The 24,249-nt window shown below is 40.5% G+C and overlaps 1 protein-coding gene across 2 annotated transcripts in view; it reads left to right on the forward strand.

The window, feature by feature from the left end:
• Positions 1-24,249, forward strand: part of FIGN (fidgetin, microtubule severing factor) — a 127,894-nt gene that overhangs the window by 53,031 nt on the left and 50,614 nt on the right. Inside the window, exon 2 of one of the 2 annotated variants that reach the window (XM_070956964.1) lies at positions 6,593-6,646. The exons of the other annotated variant lie outside the window; for it this stretch is intronic. Coding sequence (XP_070813065.1) covers positions 6,593-6,646 — 54 coding nt within the window. The remainder of the gene's footprint in view (positions 1-6,592; positions 6,647-24,249) is intronic. 2 annotated transcript variants of the gene reach the window in all.

Raw genomic sequence — 24,249 nt, forward strand, 5'->3', positions numbered from 1 at the left:
GTAATCTGGGCAGATAATTCTTATTTTGTGCAAACAATATTAGCTTCGTGCAATGTAAAGATCATCTGGACTATGCCATCAATTACTTGCCTCCCTTCCCTTGCACCAAAATATGTATCCATAAATAAAAGAACTTGAAGCCACACACTGAATTGTAGTGATTTGGTATTTGTTTCATTGACGTAACAGTTTCTGTTCATCCTTGAAGTTTCTCTATCCATAATAGATTTCCAGCTTATTTTATTAAGGAGATCTTTTCTTAAGTATGTATCCACAGGTGCATGGGTGTATAAAGTCAATGAACAGAAATGAATTCTACTGAACCTGAGCACCCAGACTTTCAGGATTGCACCCACTGAAATCCAATTGATAGTAATAAATGTCATTTATTACTATCAGGAATTGGTCTAATATACAGAGTTTTTTTCCCTCTATTGTTTATTTGACTGGTTTATAGTTACGGCCTTCCAATCCATAAAGTGACTCTGGGTGGCTTACAGTTAGTTAGGACCATAAAAACAAAGCAGCTAAAGCAACATCTCATAAACACCAGAACAGGGGAAAAAAAAGATAACCAAGGCCACTCATTGCATATTCTATTCAAGAGCTTTCAGCCTGGCTAGGTTCATTCCATGCTTTGGTCCAATGCCTTGAGGAAGAACCAGGCTGGCAGGTTCAGGGCCATCTAAACCTTGGGTTGAATGCAATTTTATACAGCAGAATCTGTAACAAAGAAGGCAAAATTCCTGGGTCCCATTGGGCGTCATTGTTTCATGGAAGGGATCCAAAAATGTGTCATTCTGCTAGCTCTGATGAAATAAACAAATACCTGGAGACAGGCAGTCTAGCAAAGAACCCAGCTGTGTGCCATGAAGAGCTTTATAGGTGATAACCAGTGTTTTGAATTACATCTGGAAGCTTACAAGGATTCAGTATACATCAGGGGTGGGCTTCAAAAATTTTAGCAAGGGGTTCTCTGCCTGGTTGCTGGATGGGTGTGGCCGAGTCGGCCACTGCACCACAGTGTGGGGGGGGAGGCCTTTTTGCCATCCCCGGACTCCGGAGGTTTTCATCAGCCTTTGGACCTTCCCAAACTTCCGGTAGGCCCATTTTTTGCCCTTCCTGAGCCTCTGTGTGCATCCTGCACTTACCTGCATCCAAAACAGGCCACGTGGGGACTCATGGGAGGGGCGGGGTAGGTGGGGTCAGCCAGGAGTGGGATTTGGGGGTTCTCTGAACTGCACAGAATCTTAGCTAGAGGTTCTCCCGAACTCCTGCGAACCCCCCAGCAGCCCACCCCTGGTATACATCACAAAGTAATACTGTTACATAGCTATACCAATGTGCGGCCATAACTGTTTGCAACACTGCATTCTGAACCTACTATAGTTTTGGATGGTCTTTAAGGCCAGTTTTGTGATACAGCAGTCCCCAATCTTTCTGGCATTGTGGACCAGCGTGGGGGGTGGGGAGAGGAAATTGTTGCATGTGAGCAGCAGGCATGCACTTGCATGTGCAGTTCCATTTGCACAAGTGGCGGACACTCTGGCTCACGTGTGAAGCTCTATTTGTGTGAGCATTAGCCCACCATTTGCACAAATGGAGCTTTACGCGTGAGTGTGAGTGCCAGCCACTGGTGCAATTAGAGTTACGCACACATGCTCACCCACCACTTGCGTGGCCTGTTTCTGAATGGGCTGCAGCCACTACCGGGCCACAGCCTGGGGGGTTGGGGACCCCTGCTCTGATGAACGTGTTGTTCAGATGAAATCACTAAGGAAAAGTAACCACGAGTAGGGTTTCCAGATCCTGGAATGGTGTAGTTAACACAGTATGGATTGTGGCAAATACAGAGAGACCTAAAGGCTCCTCAGATTGTGCACCAGGTTTGTCTGAGGGAATGCAAACTTGCTCACTACTAAAGGTGGAGAGTCTCTTATAGCCAAAGGACCCCAAAACCAACAGCTCCCCCCCCCCCCCGGCTATTGAAAAAGAACATTGATAGCATTACTGGCTCAGCCAAAGACGGAGATTCATAACTAGGTATCGTGAGTGTATTCATGATACCTGACCTGATACTGAAGCATGAGGTCACCCAGGAGTTTCATGTAAATGTTAAATAAGAGCAGAGCAAGAATAGAACCTTGGGCTAAATCTCTCCTATCAGTGAGAACTGATCCTGGAGAAGGAGGAAAAGCATTGCAACACCGTGCAACTTAAACCTTGTAGCCAGTCCAGAAGGATACCATGTTTGGTGGTATTAACAGCCACTGGGAGAAATGAGGCCACAAGAAATGAGGTACTACCGTGTTTCTCCAAAAAGACGATCCACCTTGAAAAGAAGCCCTACCATGTTTTTGAGCGTATGTGATCAAATTAAGCCCCACCCACAAAATTAGCCCTAATTAAGACCCCACCCACCCCGGGGTGCAGGGGGCGGGGTGAGGCACACAGGTAAAAAATAAGCTAGGGTGGGGATGGGGGGGGAAGCTGCCCTATTTACCAGGCCTCACACACCCCAACCTCGCCTTCTTCTGCGGCTGCTTGCCACCACTCGCATCACCCTGGCCTCTGTTTCGCCCTCAGATGCCTATTGGAAGGCATCTGCAGCCGATAACAGAGCTCCGGATTGATCTGGAGCTCTTGTTATCAGTTTCAGATGCCTTCTGGCAGGCACCTAAAAGCGAAACAGAGGCTGGGCGATGCGTGCGAGTGATGGCAAGCGGCCACAGAAGAAGTGGGCCAGCAGTGGGCTGTCGGGGCCACCTCTGCGAGGTGAGTCAATAATTAGAACCTTCCAAAAAGAAGGCCTAGCTGTTTTTTGGGGGTTAAAAGAAAATAAGACCCGGCCTTCTTTTTAGAGAAACACGGTACCTCCATTCTAGTCCTGCCAATGGCAATCTACAAGTGCAATCAATGTTGTTTCTCTACTATATCACCTGAAGCATTTTTCAGTTTAATATATTTTTAAAGAAGTTTTAACTATCAGTAGTCCTCATCTTACAACCATTCATTTGGCAACAGTTTGAAGTTACAACGGCACTGAAAAAAGTGACTTATATAACCGTTCCTCACACTTATGACCATTGCAGTATCCCCATGATCACAGGATCAAAATCTGGTTGCTTGGCAGACATTATGCATTTATGACAATTGCAGGATTCCAGGGTCATGTGATCACCATTTTGTGACCTTCGCAGCCAGCTTCCAACAAGCAAAGTCAATGTTAGGGCTGGATTCATTTTACAACCGCAAGATTCACTGAATAGCTACAGTGATTTACTTAACAACCACGGCAGAAAAAGTTGCAAAATCAAGCACAATTCACAATTATAAACGTGAATTTAGATATTCACAGGCTTTTGCCTAATTTAAGCAGTAGCTATCCATAATACTTACTACCCATTTTATTTATCCAATAAATGAAACATTAGCTCATTCCGCACATCAGTCCTCATTAGGACTTGTATAATTGAGCCTAGTGACTCTCTATGGGTATTTTGTTGCTGTTGGTACAAATTGCAAAATTATTGGGCTGATTGTGCCCTGCCCTGTTCAACTTACCCAGCCAACCACTCATCCGTTTGTCCCATTATCATTTTTGGCAATCGGATAAAGCTTATGACACGTGGCATCATTGTGTTTTGGCATTTCCTGAAAAGCCCGGGTAAGACTCCCATCTCCCTTTCTACATAATGCAGTTTTGAGGAGCTGGAAGAAAGTTAATTGCTTGCAGGATCATTGACAGTCTCTGTGTCTGACTATTGAGCTACTGGAATACTGTCAGCCTTATGATGGCAAGCTCGTCTAAAAGTGAATTAGTTTAACCGAATCCTTAATTTCTTTATAAGCTAATGTCTGAAACAGAAGGACATTTAGCCAATTTTTTGACAGCTGGCCTTTTCTGGCATAAATTCTTGCTGTTCTGCCGCCTGGGCTGTGTGCAACCAAAACAATGCAGTTTATAACTTGTTCTAGGTATCTGATTCAGTGGTGTTTACATTCTAATGAGTCCTTTCTTGCCATTGATCCCAATAGTTTAGTGAAAAATTGACCCTGTGCTACAGTCCATACATGGAATAAGTAGCAGTGCCTGGATGACACTAGATCCATAAATTCTTGCTGTTTTACATAATTTTATATATAATGAACCTAAATGAAATATTGTTTAGTTTATCAGAGGACTAATCCATTTTATTCTAAGTCTCTTAACTATTCAGAATGGGTGCTGAGCCAGGAACAAATCATCATCGTCGTCTTCTTTTAACGACCCCATAATCCCTTTCGGGGTGGAGTCTGGGAAACTGAATGAAGCTAGTAGAATGTTTTAATGGCCGGATGCCCTTCCTGTCGCCAATGCAGAGTTTTGTTCAGCAGATATATTCTCAGTGTTCCCAGAGAGAGAAATATCTGTCTCTACCTAGGATCAAACTCACAGCCTCCTGATTGTGAGGCAAGAGCTCCACCTCTAGGGCACCACACCACTCTCTGAGCCAGAAACAAATGGGGAGGAGAAACTCAATTGTGTCATGTGATGTATCATGATGTTTTTTGCCTTTGTGGAGCTGGGATGGGTGTGGTCTGTACGTGACACATCTGGACTGCGGGCCGTCAGTTTGACAGGCCTGCCCTAGAGGTTTGCCAGTGTTTTCCACCAAAATACTTACTTTCTCTTTTACAAACAGTGAATTCACCCTGCAAAATAAACTCCTTATCTTTGAATGAATTGGAAATCTGCTAGTAATTGTTTATGTCATGCCCTGTTATCTGTTAAATGGTATCAAATATAATGAAAGTCAGATTCTCCAGCTGGGTGGGAACGGCAGCCAGGCATGGGTATAACTCCGTCTGATAGCCAATGGGACCGAGTCTGCAAACTGTTAAGCACCTCCTCCTTCCGTTGCTTCCCAGCTTTCAGACTCGGTCTGATTGGAACAGACGCTTTTTTCTGAGCTGCTGTTTTTTCTTGACTACAGCCTGCATGCCCAATTTCTGGTTGAATTAATTTCAGGCTCTTAGCGTGAAGGGCGAGCCTGCCCGATCCCGCTACGGTGTCTTCTAGGCGATTTTTTTCCATCGGGGAAGGAACTCCCAGTTGCTGGTTAAGCTCTTCCCCTCCGGCACGAAGGGCGATCCAGCCCAACACCGCTGAGGACCGCACCTTTGGTCTGCCGCTTGGGAGGGGGAGCATTTTTCGATCATTCCCTCTCCTCCCAGCGTGAGTTAAGGTTAAGATTCTAGTCAAAGAATGGCCATTCTTATTTCAATACTTAATGATGGTCTTACCACTCCCTATTTTCTCCCCATCTTATTTACCAGGGGTGTCAAACTCACGGCAGCACGGCGGCGTCACGTGACATATCAGGACTTTTTTCCCCTTTGCTAAACTGGGTGTGGGCGTGGTCAGCACGTGACGCATCCGGCCCGCGGGCCAGGAGTTTGACAGTCCTTTTATTTACAGTGGTACAGTAGTAAGTATTACACTGGAACTGCAAGTACTCAGTATGTATATCAAACAACATAGAAAGGCGTTCCATCCTATTCTATCTACAGATGGGTCCTCACTTACTACAATGGGGACTGGCCATTCCATTGCTAAATGATGTCATAAAGTAACATCATATGATAGCAGTGGCTTATGATAATAGTTCTGTCTGTGATTGTTGTCAGGTGTGAAGGTCACAAATAGCAATTATGTCATTATGGGATGCTCTGGCAACTGCAACCTTTGACAATAGGATGTAAGTTTCATTGTTCGGTAATGTATCTTTGAATGGTTGCTGAATGAGTGGTCAGTATGCGAGGACTGCCTGTATTACTATAGTGCTTCATTGAAACAGTAGATTAATAACTTTCATGGAAAAGATGCCATCTGCAAAAAAAGAGCTAGTCACAATAAATAAAAACAAAGAGTTTTAAAAAGAATGCTAAGTTCTCTGAATGCAAATTACACAGCTTGTCAGTAGATATGGCTTCATTTTAATAATTAAATTGTTTTCTGCAGTGATTTTTTTTTAGGTTACTATCACATGCTGACATTACCCAGATAATTTTTCAGTATTTATCTATATATTTGCTTTCCATCTGTGTCGTGAATGCTTAGATTACCATTGATACATATTGGACATAAATTACCAGAGTGAAGCATTGTTTAACTTCTAATATTCAATGATTACAATGGAAAAATTAACAACAAAGATGGTTGTGTTTTTTTTTTTTCTTGAACCATTAAAAACAAGTTAACTTATGGGCTTTCTGGAGACTGTTCACCAAAGGAATAGCAAAGGGTTTTCTATTAAATCTTTATTAAAAAGAAACATAGTGCCATTGCCATGGATAAAAGCAATATAATTGGAAATAAGAAACCAAAGGTGGTAAAAATGATCATCCTTAAACTCTTTGCCATGTATTTTGGCCAGCACAAATATTAAACATTTGTACTACAGCAAAAAGATATGAAAATCCATATGCATTTGTATAGCTTCAGCCAAAGCCAGTGTGAGCTCTGCAATTTTTGAATGAACTTGTCATTGTTATTTGCAAGCTGGAAATCAATTTTCTGTAAACTTGACCAGTGCTCTTATCCTTTCAGCAACTCTGGAAGAAATCTATCTCTTACAGAGCGGGTTATGGGGCAACGAAAGAGGTACATACTTATATCTCTCCCATTGCAATCACTGTCACTATTCTTAGGATTGTGGTTATTATGCAGAGCTTCTATGCATTTTCTCATGATATCATTTTTTTTTTATATTTGCTCAGTTTCATGTAGTGTGAAAAGGTCTTTTGGGTAAATATGGCATGGATATTACAGGAGGGTAAAAGAAAGCAGGAAGTCACTTCAGAAAAGAGAAGAATATTAGGTGGGGAGGGGTGGAGAGGAAATCCTGCAAAGATGCACCTAAGAAGTGTACGGAATTGACCAATTTGATCTAATATAAATATCAGAGAAGAGTAACGAATTGTGTAAATGTATACTTGAATGAGTGGGAGGAGGGCTGATATTTCCCTGATATTAAGAATTTGGGGAATACCTCTTCTGCCTGAGAAGCAGGGCAATGAGTTTGGGTTCGGCTTAGAGCTGATGGAACAATTAGAGTTGGAGTCACAGTGGGCATCTTAAGTTGTCATTAGCATATTAGCTTCTCCTTGGAAGAGATTATTATTTATAATAGTCATTTTACTAATCCCATAACCTACTCAGAACAATATTGTATAAACATTAAGTACTTGGGAGGAAAATATTGCCAGGAGGATAGTGTTGCTTTTAAATAGCAATATGTATTTTATGATATAAAAATCATCGAAGCTATGTTAATCCAATAGATAAAACCCCAAAGGGGCAGGGATATAATACTTTTATTAGGAGGTGGCTGACTGTCATTTATGAGCAAATTTACAAATTCATCTTTTTCTGAAATATGTCTTCCGGTATTATTGTTTTTTTTTCATACATGAATTATTTTTGGTTGTGTTGTGTTGTGTTTTTCACTGCTGCTGGGGTGCATGAAAGCCCAGTGGGGGTAATTAACATTGGCTGGATGGGTGGGTGTTCTAATGCATGCAAGTTATCATTTGCTAAAGCCAACAAGGGAAACCCTCATAAGCAGTGCCTACCAGACTATTGGCTTTGTTTGATTGTTTTTAATCTGTTGTTCTAATTTTGGACACAATATTGGAGCACACATTCCCAGTGAATAAATCATCCCTAAACTCAAGTTGATGATCAATGCAATCTTCCTCAGAAGATCTTCCTTCCTACTCCAGATATTTAACTCCCAATCCCTTATCAGTTTAGTCAGCAGTTTTCAGTGCTTGTTAGGAATAATGCCAGCTACAGTGCATCACATCTGGAGGGTGCCAAATTGCACAAGCCTACCATCATGCTTGCACTAGCAGTGCAACAACTTGTCTATGAATGCTTCTTGATGGAATAATGCATTGGTTTGGCTTCTGCTGTAGAAATTCCTGGGTGGCGGTTCTTTCCATTGTTGAATAGGAAGACTTAGGTATGCCTGTAGTATTGAATATCTTCAACCTTCTTTGCATCTGAAAATTAATCATTTCACCTCCCAGTATAAGCTCTGCCATGTTTTGGGGAAGCACAGGTAGTCCTTGACTTACAACAGTCCATTTAGTGACTGTTCAAAGCTACAATGGCATTGAAAAAAAATTACTAATGACCGTTTTTCAAACATGACCACTGCAGCATCCCCATGGTCACATGAACAAAATTTGGATGCTTGGCAACTGGTTCATATTTAGGACAGTTGCAATGTCACGGGGTCATGAGATCACCTTTTGTGACCTTCTGACAAGCAGAGTCCATGGGGAAACCAGATTCATTTAACAACTGGGTTACTAACTTAACAGCTGCAGTGATTCACTTAACAACTCTGGCAAGAAAGGTTATAAAACGGAGCAGAATTCACTTAACAAATGTTTCGCTTAGCCACAGAAATGTTGAGCTCCTTTGTAGTTTATAAGTCAAAGGCTACCTGTATAGGTGGGAAGATTGAAATTGATAAGTCACTACTTTATGAATAAGGAAGGATTTTGTGGATTTTTGTTCTTAGGAAAACAGAAACAACAGGGCTTTTCTGTGTTCCTAATAACATATTAAAGTAATACCACGATTCGCTGTGGTTTCATAGTATACCAGAAACACACTCTGGCTTAATGCAGCCTGTGAATATGGATCTTACCAAGAAGAGCTAAGTTTCCATTGCTTGATAGAGGCAACAGTCTGTATTCAATTGTAGTAATTATTACATTTATGATGCTTAGTATTGTATCATGATCCCTCAGACTTTCTTGTCTGTGTAATGGCTCTCCTGGAGATAAGAGGCATGTGTTATACTCTGAGCACCTCTCACACTACATTTCTGAAACAGAAAAAATACATCAGCATACTAAAATAAATTCCTGGAGAAGTGTGACCCTTGGGTATTTCCCTGGATAAAAGGGTATCCCCTTTCTCCTTTTGCATAAGACAGTAGGCAAGTAATGGATCTGAAGTCTTAGAAATTAAGTGCCAATCAAAACTTAATTTGGAATTGGACTCTGGTGATGGCACTGCGATATAAATTTGTCTGCATGAATTTACGATAAAATGTGTCTGCAGGGCCCATTCATGTAGGTTATTTACAATCTCAACAGCCATATTCGGTCGAAAAAAATTAGCAGAAGGGCTGTTTAAGGCCCTGCTTTCCCTGGTGGTAGGGATTGGAATGGCACCGGTGATTGTTGTTCACTTCCCAAATTAATTGCACTCAATGGGTGATACAGTGGATGCTAAAGCCATCCTGACTAGCATTACGTTAAACACTCTGTCTCGCCTGCAGTTTTAATACGTTCTGACTAACATCTCTGGGATCTACGCATTCCAGTTGAGGCCAAGGGGCTCCACAATCTGTTAAATTAATGTTAAAACATTTGGTACATGATGAGTCTGAATTCTAGAATTGTAGCAATTGCAGCATTATGCAAGAAAAAGTCAGTTTTCTTACTAAACTCTAATGGAGAAACACTATATTGTCGGAATGTCATAACACATAGTTAATTATTTAATATTTCACTGTTGCATTTTTATTGCTAAAGAGAGGACATTCTTCTGCATTTTCTGCCTCAAGTGCCAAAACAACCCAGTGCTTGAAAGAATAGTACAAGTGGCCACTTGCCTGATAATGCAAAATATCATGGCTCAATCCCAAATTAAAAAATAATTATTTCTTATGTGTCCTTTGAACATTGTACATTTCTTTAAGTCATTAAATCAAGAGGATAGTGTTCTGGTCTTAGATTTGGAATGAGAAAATACATTTTCACCAAATAAAATTGATCTCTTTAATCCTTAAATCAATATAAGGACATGCTCTGGCAGGCTAGGTATTTTTTTTTAAAATGAATATGTGACCCAAACAATCCAGATGCTGTTTCAAGAAAATCAAAAGCCAATGAACTATATTAATTCAGGAACCAACATTGCAGTTTTCATTACTTCGTTTATTCTGATCTTGATTAAGAATAGAAGAGTTTATATATCCAGTCTGAACTGTAGCATTAACCCTAACTAGCGAGAATTATAATGACAAATTGGAAGACATGGGGTAGCCACAGTAAGGGATATAAAAAAGTCAAGATGGCTACAACCCTGTGATCAAAACACCATACTTTTTAAAGTTTTTTATACACATGTAAAAAGGGGGTAGGACTTCACTTGCATATTGGACCTTCTACCTTGCCTTTTTTTTTTTTTTAACTCTCTTACACCTCTGACATAAATATATAACCTTGGGTAGATAGAAAGAGACAACAGATTCTGGAGAATTGGCAAAACGACACAATGGTGCCAACAGAGCATATAGTTCCAAATGTTTCCTTTGTTTGTTTTTTAAAAAAGGACTCCAGTAGAAACCACTAAAGACAAACATATAAACTATCTTATTGCCAAAAAGCTGAAAGATCAGATGTTCACAACAATATAAGCACGTTTTTAACCCATTTTTTCCCCTGTTAGTATTGGTAGGAAGTCTTTTCCCCCCAAAGACAAAATGAGGGAAAGAGGCTAATTAACTGAGTGCAAAGTAGAGGAAAGAGTGCTGAGCACTACACAAAAAACCTATTTTGCACCCACGGTTGTCTGCCCAGCCAAAGACAACAAAGAGTTCCGAACTGTACAATGGACCAAGTTTCTGGATGTAGGAAGGAGGGAGGGAGCATCCTGATGCATCAAATTGCTTTTCTCACTCCCAACAGTATCCAGGAAGGCAAAAAACAAAGAGAAAGGAAAAGAAAGGCGAATGACTGGTTGTTTTGCATGCAGTCCTCCTCCAGTCAGTTTCTGACACCAAGCTGTGGAGCTGATACCTTCCAGCTGATCAGAGAAACAAATAATAAAGATGTGCAGATTTTTTAAAAATTATTTTTGCCATTCTCTTTGAGTGTATTAGAATACTTTGGGCACTGAACTGAAAATAAGGGAACTGTATATTATCTTAATGCACAGTCTTAATAGTGAACACAGGCAGAGGCAGCAGGATGTGGTAATTTTACAAAGGGAGAGGAAAAGAAGAGCCCCCTCAAATAAACTGCCTCCCTTCAAAGCACCACAGCTGTTCTTTTCAACTATTTGAAACCACGTTCCATTTATTTAGAAATAATCCTAGCATGATTATCCAAATCTCAGATCTTGACCAGGTTATTTGGAAAGATTTTCATTTAAGTGGGTTCATGTCCCATTTCAGTTTTGGATGCCCCTAAAAGTTCAGCGCCCTCCCCCCCCCATCCATTTCTGTGTGCTATGAAAGACCTGTGGCCTCTGTATCAGAAGAAAAAAGTAAACAACCAAAAGCAAGATGAACATTAAAATAAAATTGTCAAAATGGAGAGGGTGCATTAGATTTGGCCATCAACAAATTTTGCCTCAAATTGTAGCAAATCTTCATAAATTCTTTCAGGAACCTTTCATATATTCTTTCAACAAATCTTCATAGGTTCTTATTTTGGAAAAGTTGAGCATGTTTTAACTGTATTCTTATCACATTCCGTCTGATCTCGTCTCCTGAGGAATTGGGTGACTATTAGCTAATTGATCTGGTAACACAAAAAAACTAGATACTGAATAAATACATTCTTAACATCCTAGATTACTTTTAATCTACTTTTTAAAAGAGGCATGGTAATTTCTTACAGCCTTTTCCCTTAATTCACAGTCTTTCGAATCATCTGAATAAATGTTGCAAGGAAATTCTCCACTGTAAGATTATCTGCTGCATCCAATTTTAGCATATTTTTCACGAAATACTTAAACTACCTGTACTTTAAAAAACAAAACACAAATCCAATTATGAGGAGCATGACTCAAATTTTGCTGAGTCCTCTTCTCTAGAATCTGATGTGGTTGTTTTCCTTCTTTTCCCATGGGAAAATACAGGTAATCCTTGACTTATGACCACAATTGAGCTCAAAGTTTCTGTTGCTAACCAAGTCACTTGTTGTGAATTTTGCCTCATTTTATGACCTTTCTTGCCACAGTTGCTAAGTGAATCTGGCTTCCCCATTGACTTTGCTTGTCAGAAGGTCATAAAATGTGATCACGTGATCCCGGGACACTGCAGCCATCATAAGTATGAACTAGTTGCCAAGCATCTTGAATTTTGATCACGTGGCCATGGGGATGTTACTTCAGTCGTAAATGTGAAAAACAGTCATGTCACTTTTTTCAGTGCTGTTGTAATTTCGAACGGTCACCAAATGGACTGTTGTAAATCAACCTTGAGCTTATATTTTTCCATATTTGAACACAGGCAAAGAGCAAATGGACCATGTCTAGAATTCTAGGCAACATGGCTGTATCCCACTGGATAGCCTCTGCCTGACCCTATTGAACAAAGCTGCATTAAGCCAGTCAATATAATAATTTGTGATGATGGAACAATTCTGTGTCATGAATGGATACCACATTAACATGCTACTGTTCTATTTTAGAATGCCTGGTTTTTGTTTCATGGCCTTTCTGTTTATGTAATTGCTGATTAATATGTTTATTCATGGAGAGAGACTACTGTATTTAGTCTTTATCAAAATACACATAACATCCATTCAAGCATAACAGCTTGCCTATCTGGAGATCCTGTTTTTTTAAAAAAATTGTGCATTCTGTCCACCAGCATCCTTGCACAGACTGTTTTTGAAAAGATCCTGTCAGTTTGCCCTTACTACAGCTATGAGAAATTACTCTACCTTAACATTTTATGTATAGGCAGTTTCGCTGTTTTGCTGATGATCAGCAACATTTCCTCTAACCTATGTGTGTGTAGGAAGCAGAGAAGCGGGAATGCTGCAGATGAGCTGGCTCTACGAGGCCAAATGGATGAGGCAAACCATGAACTGTTGCTCTATGGGCAAAGAGCTCCAATAGACTGAAACGGCCGGCTAGCTATAAACTTCAGTCTGGGACTCCATTAATTTGAGAGACTTCTTCTCAAATTAAGATGAGCCGTGTGTATGTGTGTGTGTGTGTGTGTGTGTGTGTCTGTGCACTTTTCAGAAATATGTAGAAAGGTGGCAGTATTTATTAGAGCCCAGGAGTGAATGAAAATAAACGCATGCAATGCATGGAGCAACTTCCAGATTTAATCCTTGCCATTTTGAGGTGTACTTGGACAGCTGCTGCTAGCCCATGTCAGTAATACTGGTATTGCATCAGCAGTTCGATTCTCAGCGGCTCAAGCTTGATTCACCCTTCCATCCTTCCAAGATTGGTAAAATGAGGACCCAGATTGTTGGGGAGCAATAGGCTGACTGTGTAAACCGCCTAGAGGGGGCTGTAAAGCACTGTGAAGCGGTGTGTGTGTATATATACACGTGTGTGTGTGTGTGTGTGTGTGTGTGTGCGTGTGCATGTGTGTGTATGTGCTATTGCTATTGTGTTGCCGAAAAAGATGTGCTTTAGAAATTCTTCAGTAGGGGCAGGTGAGACATAAGAGATACGATCAAATCCAAATTATTTTAACTTTACATATCTGTGAGATATCTCTCTTAGCAGAAATGCATTCATTCAGGAAATGATAATATACTTAGTCTGCTGCAATATAAAAGTATGACTTTGAAGCAGCTGTCATTTTTTGTGTAAGCCAGGCATACGAAATTGGGATTTTGTCTTGCCTAAAGCACTAGCATTCATTCTCCAGGCCATTCCACGCTTCCTAGAACTGGTGTATATATGTAGCTATATCCAGGGCTAAATTGGCCATCATCAGTTTTTCCTTTTTTCCCTTTTATATACATTGAGAGCATATGCACCAAAGTCCAATTATATTTGGCCAATAAAGAATTCTATTCTATTATATTCTATCAGCAGAGTCTCCCAAATATTTTAAAAATGCATTGGAAGAATATTATACACAACTGTGATCTAAAGGAACTTACATGTAGTGATTTAGTATAATCACTGTGTTACTGCCTGAAGATTAATAGATTCAGGTCTAATTCCATTTCGAATCAGATCCCATTTCAAAATGGTTGATTTGATCTGATTCTAATTTTGAAACCTAGGTTTGATAGCTTCCACCACCTCTTTTCAAAGATGTGTAATATGACTATTTAAACATAACTGTACCCAGAACACACACTGTTTAATGAAAATTGAATATTATATAAATAAAATAAATAAAACATGGGGGTGGTGGGGAAAGATATTCTGCCACCCTGGTCAAATTTAACCCTGTTCTGTTCATCACTGGAGAGTTGTAATAAGGACCGACAGATTAACAGAAACCTGAGCCAACATTCTGTTGGGTTGCAAAGAATAACAACAATCTATATAATGTCTTAAAGCAGCTCTTCCCTCCCCCCAAGGTTGCATACAAATAAAAAAAAAAGTTGTAGCTGCTTTAATCTGCCTCTTAAATCAGTGACTTTTCTCACTCATGTTGACATCTGGAAAAAGAAAAGCTGCTTTAAGGAATAGCAGAGAGGTGATATTAAGCCAGAAGCACTTCTTCTTCTTATGGGAAGCACTTGTTTGAAGCCAGAAGCAGTACTTCCAATCATTTTTGAAGTGTATGCAGCACTGTTATTTATCTTCAGTCTGAGGTATCTTTATTATTTGCTGTATATTGCTGGGAAGTTTAACTAACTCGCATAAATGTGTACTGATGTGCATCCAGAGGCCATTTACAGAGATGGCAAGTGATAGATCTGGAGATTTCAGAGAGCTGTGATCACTGTCTTTCTTAGTTACCGCATGCTGGTACATCGTGTTGTGTAAAATTATATGCCATGCCATGCCAGCTGAGAAGATAATGCATCCTCAGTATTGTACAAATATACATTGCTGCTGACCTTTTCTATCTGGACTTTCCCAGGATCCTCGATAAGCCAATTACAGTGTTTTTAGGAAACACTGTAAACTCTGCTGTTGTATTCTACTGAGCTAATATATTCAACCTTTAGGAAGGTGTCCCTCCTCAGTATCTCATAATGGTACTCAGGTATTACTAGCATGGCATACCCTCTTCATTTAAAGACCAGCAGGTACCACTGCAGCATTCCAAGCATGCTTCTTGCCAAACTGCACATCGAAAAGTTGTATTTAGAGAGCATACAAGTGGAGGCCAACAAGAACGGTGGCCATCATGTCTGCACCATTTATCTCTCCTTTTGCATCCCCTGACATCCGCTGCCGAATAGTTGTATCTCATTTTTCTATTCCCCTAACATCCGCAAGCTCCATCTGTCCTGGTGCCACTCGTGCTGTCCACACAATACATTCATTTACAGTTTAGAATGTCTTTATGAAAAGCATTTAAAGGCTGCTCTTTAGCCAGGAAGAGAACTTTAATAACAATGAGGAAAAAAAAAAAAAGACACAACACAAAAGAACAAAAAAACGGGGAGGAAGAGAGAAAATGAGAACATTCAGAACATTCAGTTTTTACTACCCTTAAACGGGCTGGGACAGAGGGAAGCAGCTCCGCTATAACAACAGGCTTGGAGACTCATCCAGGAAATAGCTTGACAACAAGGACTTCCTCAGAATTACCGAAATGCAGCTGGAAGCTGTTGACTTGATTTGGTGGGGCCTCAGTTTACTTGGCAGGCATTTCTGAGGGTTTGCTAGCAAAGTAGCGGCTGTCTAAGTTAATTTCTTCGACGCGCAGGCTTCTGTGACTTTGCAGCAGCTCAGTGAAGCCTAGGCAGACCGGTTAGTTTACTGAATTTACCTCTGGTGTGATCTTTCTTGTGTCCTGGACTTTATGGGACAGCCGTAAAACTGGATCGGTTTTGTTCTTACTAAACAATGTTATCTGACTTTATGCAAACCTGTGTGTCCTCCATAACCATATTCTTAGGCCCTTGTCTAGGTTTTCTTTCCCAACTAAACTGGAAGGGGTCTTCTCTGCAAAGGAATTCCATCTTTCTAGGCCCATATACCTGGCCCCAGCACTTGAACTGTATATATTTAAAATGGATTTAAAGTCAAAAATCCTTCAAATGAGTTTAAACACTCATGGCTATGTGTATAAGACACAGGCACATTGGTAATTAAACCTCTCATAGCTCCATAATGTATTGTTTTGAGCACCCCTGGCTACATAAACATATGGTTAAATCAGACTGAACACTAAAGCTAACTCGCTGCTAAAGATTCAGATTAAGTCTTGGTATATATATATGAGGACCCAGATTGTTGGGGGCAATATACTGACTCTATAAAGCACTTAGAGAGGGCTGTAAAGCGGTATATAAGTCTAAATGCTACTGCTATATATGATGAGGCTAATTTGTAGATTATTTCCACTGCGTGTTGAAAGGAGAAGAAAGGTACTCGTCTCTGCTCCTGAACATAATACTAAATTGTCCCTTAATATAAGGTTTGAAGGCTGCTTCCTTACTTCCAGAGCTGGAAAGTAGTGCATTCTTTGTTTATCTGAATGCAAGGTCAGAAAAGAACTCTGGCATTTAACCAAGTAAGAGTTGAGTATACTATTTCTGAAGCTGGCCTCAGTTCAGAAGAGGGACAAGGTATTTTGTTTTCAAAAAGACGTTTACTACTTCTGAACTTAAATCTGAAATTGAAGAGGCTAATAAATTAATGAGAATAAGAAACTTGGAAATAAAAGACAGACTTCCTCAAACAGAGGAGTTGACAACACAGAGGTGTTAGTGTCGATATGTCTGTGCAATCTTCTTAGGAAAAGTCTGTCTTCCAAAATGATTTAATTTCTCCATCAGGGCTATAGATTAGGATTTCCTGGTGGCGTTTCCTCTCCCATCAGAACTGATCCTTTAGATCAGTCATTGATTGGCTTGTTGCTGCCACCTGCTGTGAGAACAACTGGGAAATATTTTGCTCTGAAATGCAGAGAAACCTATAGCCATGAAAGATGCGTAGGTTTTCATAAGACAACATTGTGATATTGTAATTCCAAGTCCTCTTTTTCTTTTTCTTTTTTAAAGTGTAAACTGCTGGGTACTTTTGCATCACTTTCATGTATGACATGACGCAAAAACAAATGGTGAAATGTAAGAAGGAATTACCTTTATGTCTAGAATAGTGTAGCTTTTCTGTGGGGTCCCCAAGTTGGTTCAATGCCAAAGTTTGCCCATTAAGATAGAATTGCTGCAGACATCCCCTAAGGGAATAATCTGTCAAGAATGGCTCATGGTGAATGTTCCCTCTTATAGAAAAGGACAAAATAGAAGGAGAAAATATCTGAATTTCTAGAAGGAGAGACAGAAGTGATGCATCCCAGGTTCAGAGGACCACACAGCTTTAGTCTTTCCAGGGATTGAGCACCAGAGATATTCAAGACAGGTTCTTGAGAACCTCTGGCCTGGAGAGATGCTACTGACTTTTTATTGCATATTAGCTTTTAAGAAGTGTCCCCCATCTCTCACAATCAGTTTACACAAAACTGAAAAATACAATTTAGCGCAAGCAATAGGTTACAGAAGCTTCCAGCCAATTGTTTCATAACTGGGAGAAGGAAACTGTTTCCTGCAACATGCTACAAGTCTTGGGAGAAAAAGAGGGAGGGAGGGAGAGGGGGAGACGGAAGGAAGGAAGGAAGGAAGGAAGGAAGGAAGGAAGGAAGGAAGGAAGGAAGGAAGGAAGGATCTATCTCAATTTTTCAAGTATTGTTTCAGCCAACCACTAAATCTAGAAGCATAAGAGGATGTTGATGCTGTTGAAAGTTGGTGCTACTTTGAACCCTAACCCTTCCACTTTCTTAAAAGGTATCAATATGCTGTGTTTATTCTGAAATAATTTCTTTCAGCTCTGTTGAATGAAAAGAATATTCCCATTTTCTCTCTTCCTTTTGTTCTTTTTAATTGCAAAGGAGGTGGCTGACATCCCTGATTCTTTCTTTGTTACCTTCCTTTTAGGCACCACATGATATTAAGTATCTGGTTCCCTCTAATGACAGGTCCTGGACACTTTTGAGATTTCTTAAGCATGTGGAAAGCTAGAATGATTCCCACCCTAGTTTCAAGTGAAGTTATTTTTACTTTAAGGAAAAATATTATTCACAGATGATTTGAACTTTGGAAAAAAAAAAGGAGCATATGAGCACATGTGAGCACAATAACATTGCATTTATTTGTATAGATTGCTGCCTATTTTGTATGTTAGCTTATTTTATTATACTACTGGCAATTTTATAGCAGATGATTCTATTTTTCTGTTATTGTTAATTGATATGTCTAATTGTTATTTTAAAAATGTCCTCATAGGTGAAATAAGAGTTTGACGTAAATAATGTTTTCATATATTTACTGGAAAAGGATAGAAAAATGCATTTTAGAGTACTCAAATTTAAAAGATATATGCTTCTTGTTTGTTAAGCTTCTTTGCTATGTTAATTTTACTAGAACAGATTTGATTGTAATTGAAATAATTATAAAGTGCTTAATCTTTTTCCTCATAGTGTTTTCCCTCAGCTTTTTTTCTTCAAAAAAGAAAAAAAAAGAAAAAGAAAAGTTAAAGCCTGTATCTTAATGACTGTTAAACCTATAATGGAAAAGTTTAAAAAGTACATAGGGCAGCAACAATGCTGTGAAATAAATTCATTAAAATCAATGTTATTCCAATGAATACTAATGGTATTATTAATGCTTGGATCAGGTTTTTTCCCCCCGTCTTTGTGATTATTCAGCTTGTTCTCTATTGAATCTATATCCTTGTTAATGAAAGCCTCATATTGTGTGCATATAGATTGTCTGAAGAGTCCTTTCATTCTTGCCTGCCCTTCCTTCAAATTGTGAGAGTGCCTCTGAATTATTAGATGAGGATATGTATTCTCTCTGCTTCCCATCCCTGTCTGAGCCTTTTTGAAATAGTAAATACCACCTTCCATAGAGCTGGAAACACCTACAGCAAAAAACAACAACAACAACACCTTTCCAGTTAGGAATAAATATTTATATTTAATTGTTTGAGGTCACATTGATACATAGATACAAAACATCTTCTTAAGGACATTTGTAGAGCTGAAACTCTTTGTTCTCCTGCATTACTTTTGGTCCACAAGGGTTAAGATAAATGCACTGCCCATCCTTGGATTTCAAATGCACCCTGAAATTAAAAGAAGCTCGCTATCCTTCTCTAACATGCTCTGTAAATGTGTCAAGTAAGACTTAGAAGTCACTGCCAAACCTTTTCTGAACACATCTGGAGATCTTCACATGGAGGACTTGTTTTAAAATGTTTTGGTCCCTCATTCTTCCTCCATTTCCAATTTTAAAAAAAACAACAAAAATGATCTATTCAGAAAAATGTTGTGATTTCCATCTGGTGGATGGAAGGATGACTTCCCTTCATAAAGTAACCCAGGTTTATTCATCTTTTCCTGTTATAGTAAAAGCTAAACTCATTTCTAGTGGCTTTTGTTCCTGTAACTTTCATAGACAAACGCCATGTACACAAGGTACATAAAACTACAATTGTTGCAGCAGCTGAAGTATATAATGTCTTTTCTCTCAGAAATTAACCCACACTGTCCAGAAAGTCAAAATGGTGTGAAATTGAAAGTGGGTCCCAGGAGTATGTAACTCACCAACAGGACACTGGCAAATGATCAATTATTTTCTGGACTGCTATACAGGAGCCACAGTTCATATTTTTAGGACCTCTGGGAAAAAGGGAGCATTGCAGCATGCCTAGAGGAAAAGGCTAGTACTATCGGTGCTATTTCTTTATGGAGCAAGATTCCTTTGCTGTTTAAAAAAAGTGGGTGCTATTTTTGGCCAAAGTGAAATGAAGTCTGTTTGCAAGCCAATATTTTTAGCTCTCCTGTTACTACATCTTGATTTGTTTGCCCATCTTCCACGTTCTAAACAAAGCTGACAAAACTCTAGCTATGTATCTTTGATAGTAATTAAAAGCATTTCCTTGGCAACAACTGCATTTTTAAAGACCTGTTTTACACATTCCCTGTGGTATGGAGGGTTCTTGAAGTGGCACTGAGTAAATCATACTTGTGCAAAGACACTTCCGATGTTGTGCAAGCACACTCTTTCCATAGTTCTGTTCTCAGAAAGTTTTACTCCTGATTTGGAAAAGACTGAAGTGTATAGATTGCATAGGTTTGCTTGATCTAAACCCATGATGGTGAACCTATGGCACGTGTGCCACCTGTGGCACGCGGAGCCATATCGGTGGGCACGTGAGCTCAACTCTGGCACGCTAATTTTCGGGCCTTCTGGGCCCACCAGTCGGCAAACAGGCCATTTCCAGCCTCCGGAGGGCCTCCGGGGGGAAGGTGGGAAGGCCATTTTTGCCCTCCCCAGGCTCCTAGAAAGGCTCTGGAGCCTGGGAAGAGTGAAAAACGAGTCTACCGGGCCCACTGTGCCATCACGTGCCAAAAGCAGGGGGAGCATGGGGGGGTCACGTGCACATGCATGGGGGGGGCGGGCGTATAGAATTATGGGTGTCGGCACGCATGCGCGTGACCCCCCCCCCACTCCCCCTGCTTTTGGCACGCAATGGCAAAAGGATTAGCCATCACTGATCTAGACAAAACTTCACATGGACTTGATCTTGTCCATATCAAGAAGTTGATGTTACATATCTGAATTAAATCTCAAACCACATGTCAATGGATGCTTTTAACATTTTAATTGTTGCCTGTTATTATGGGGAGGGGAAATTCATTTAGGATGCTTGCCATCCAGATGACCCAGTTATCTCAGTCTTCCTGGAAGAACATTTATATGAGGTATATAAAAAATGTAAGCAGATCAATAATTAGAATGCAATAGGAACACAACAGGTTACCTTCACCAGAATCATATCATTGATCCATCCATGTTACTATGCCACCATTCCCTCCAAGCACATTCTTAGATCTAATGAGATTAGCAGTTCACATTTGATGTTGATAATCAATTTTCTGTTTTCAACCATTAAATTATGTTGTTGCCTTATATTATAAATTACTTCAGATCAGAGGCTCTAAAGCATGGGTCCCCAACCCCCCGGACCACGGATCGGCATCAATCCACAGACTGCCAGGAACCAGGCTGATGTTACAGAAGGCAAAATGCGAACACACACACACACACACACACACACACACACACACACACACACACACCACCCGTGGAAAAAACCCTCTCCAGGGAACCGGTCCCTGGCTCCAAAAGGCTGGGGGCCGCTATTTTAAAGCATATGTGTCCAACAGTTTGGCTTGCCTGGGCTATACTGAGTTGAAGAGAAATTCTCTTGGGCCGCATATAAAATATATAATATAGTTAATGTATAAAAATAATAACCTTCCTTTATTTTAATTTTATTTTTTTATAAAGCTGTATTACCAGCTTTACAGAGTTGCATGTAACTTGTGGGCTACAGGTTGAACACACGTATCTAGATGAATATGATGAGCCGAGGTGGCACAGTGGTTACAGTGCAGTACTGCAGCTACTTCAGCTGACTGCTAAGGTTGACTCAGCTTTCCATCCTTCCGAGGTGGGTAAAATGAGGACCCAGATTGTTGGGGGCAATATGCTATTTAGTATACTGTCGATTATTGTAAGCCGCCCAGAGTTCTCGGAGAGTGGGCGGCATAGAAATATGATTAATAAAAAATAAATAAATAAATAAATAAATAATAAATATGAGCCCATCATATAAACCTGTCCGTGCCTTCTGATCATTGGGCTGTTATCTATGCAAAAAGGATGTTATGATAAGAGTTTGGTCTCTCTGTGTTCTAATCCAGCGGTCACCAACTGATGGTCTGTGGACCACTGGTGGTCCATGAGAAAATTTTGGTGGTCCGCAGAAAAATTATTTGCATTTTTTTATATTGCACTAAATCAGGGGTCCTCAAACTATGGCCCCTGGGCTGGATACGTGCAATGAACGTTTGTGTTGCTGCAGAGAGTCTCCCCCTTCCCCTCTTTTTGTGTGGGTCGGAGGGGGGAAGAAATTCTGACTTGGGCTCTGCTTTAGCCTCCTGGTGCTGGGCTTTGGGCGAAGGCTGGAGGGAAGTGCCGCTGGTGGCAAGGAGGGCCTTGTTCCAATAGGACTGCATCATGGCCTGGAACTGGCTGACCATTTCAGCCCGCTGAGCCTCCAGACATCAGTACCTGGCCTTTGTTGTGGCTCCGTCCTCCGAGCCTATCTTATCGGAGGAAGAAGGCTCTGAACATGAAGGAGAGGAGACGGCCAGGCCTCCCTCTCCAGGACCCTCCTCTCTGGCAATGCCTCAGGTGTCTCCTGAAGGAGAAGAGATTGGCCAGGAGCCAGGTGTTTCCGAGCCGTCGGATAGTGACGAAGAAACATTGTGGTTGGACCCACGCCAGCGTCAGAGAGACAAACGTGCACAGCAGAAAAGGAGGCGTGCCAGAGATTAAGCTGAGTCACTGGACCACACCCCACAGGCTATAAAAGGGAGTGTGGTGGCCATTCGGACTCTGTGACGGACAAAGCTAATCTCTGGCGAGGCACTTTGCACCTTCGGACACAACGCCTAATTGCTGCGGATTTAATTACAAACTGGACTATTCAAACTGTGTGTATTTTTGTCTGTGTTATCGGAGTAAAAGTTCTTGGCAGGCAGCCACGGAGTTGCTGCCAAGTTCCTTATCACTGACATTGAGTGTTTGAAGAGTTTATTTAACCCTCGGCTGGCTGGTTGGGTGTGTGCGTGGTACGGGGACAGAACAGCCTTGCACTCCTGCAGATCTTCCCTCTGCTTGGAAAGCCTATGCTCGTAGTCCTCAGTGAGGTGCTTCTGCTGAGCCTCCTTCTCAGTCAGATCCATTTTTTTTTTTAAATTTGATTTATATGCCGCCCTTCTCCGGAGACTCAGGGCAGCTTACAATGCGTTAAGCAATTTGAACTGAGCCAGCTGTTTTGCCAACTCTTTCTCGTGTGGCTGCTTAACTCCAACAACTGCTTCCTGTTGGGGCCCTAAGGAGCCGGGGCGGGGAGGTGAGGAGTGGCTGGCAGGGGACTGTGAGTAGAGGCAGGCGAGGCACCCCTCGATGTGAGTAACATCGGGTTGGCTATGCCCACCCAATCACATGACCACCTAGCCATGCCCACCCAGCTGGTCATTAGGCATATAAGTGGTCCGTGGGATTTAAAATTATGAATTTAGTGGTCCCTGAGGTCCAAAAGATTGGGGACCCCTGTTCTAATCTATGGTTTTGAGTAATTTTGTTGGTGAAGGTATGCCTAGCACTCTATTCTTCTTTGTCTATCAATCAGTTACTACTCTATTCTTTTTATTAACAGCTTCATGTTTTCTGTTCACACAAGCATTTAACATCATTTGCACTTCAGCTGTCTTTTGAACACTGGCTCTTCTCAGTCCTGTGATATTGTGCACCTCACATTTGAGTGTTGAATGTATGCTTACTGGAATCAATTCTGGATGAATTCGTGTGTGTGTGTGGCTTAAAATTTTCAATAAGTAACATGGAGACAATCATACTTCATATTTTGTAGAAATTCATGAATACCCTTTCTATTAGGTCATATTCTGCTTGTCATTAATCCTTTATTTCTCAATAAAACTCTTGCTCTATTATTCCATTCTTTCTTCTATTAAAGTAGAATTCTGTAATAAAGGGATTGAATTTTGGATTTTCTGCATCCAAAGAAGATATTTTTTTCAGTGATTAGCATTCCCTAAAAGCCATCTTGGACTGAAAAAGCGATGTGACCAAGTACCTTATCAATGATTGACCAACTGTCACATGCACACTTACCTCACTATTCTCTTGAGGGGTGTGTGTGTGTTGTATAGAGGGGCAAATTTTCTCATAATAACGAAGCATGAAGATATTGCTTACTTATATGCACTTTTAAAATGGACTATGCAGCCTTTTCAAGGCAAAAGTCCCCCAAAATCAAGGTTGACTCAGCCTTCCATCCTTTCGAGGTAGGTAAAATGAGGACCCGGTTTGTGGGGGCAATAAGCTGACTTTGTATAAAAAAGAACACCGCTTGGGGGGCCCTGAAAGCCCTACTAAACAGGTATATACAAAAGTATGAAGGCTTATTGCTTAACGCCCTGAGAATGAATGAATGAATGAATAAAATAGTTTACATTATTAAAAAAGTATAACACATTTTAAAACCTCTAGAACATTTTCTATTAAAAAGTTTACTATTCTAATGTGATACCAGTGTGATACCATAAATATCAAATAACTGAAGTTAAGTAGGTAGCAGAACTTCACTTCCTTTTCATTTTCCTAAATAAAGTTAAGTAAGTTACATTTAGA

The sequence above is a fragment of the Pituophis catenifer genome, unplaced genomic scaffold (assembly GCF_029215685.1).
Source record: "Pituophis catenifer annectens isolate HBS135680 unplaced genomic scaffold, rPitCat1.0.hap2 SCAF_1, whole genome shotgun sequence".
Classification (NCBI taxonomy): Eukaryota; Metazoa; Chordata; class Lepidosauria; order Squamata; family Colubridae; genus Pituophis; species Pituophis catenifer.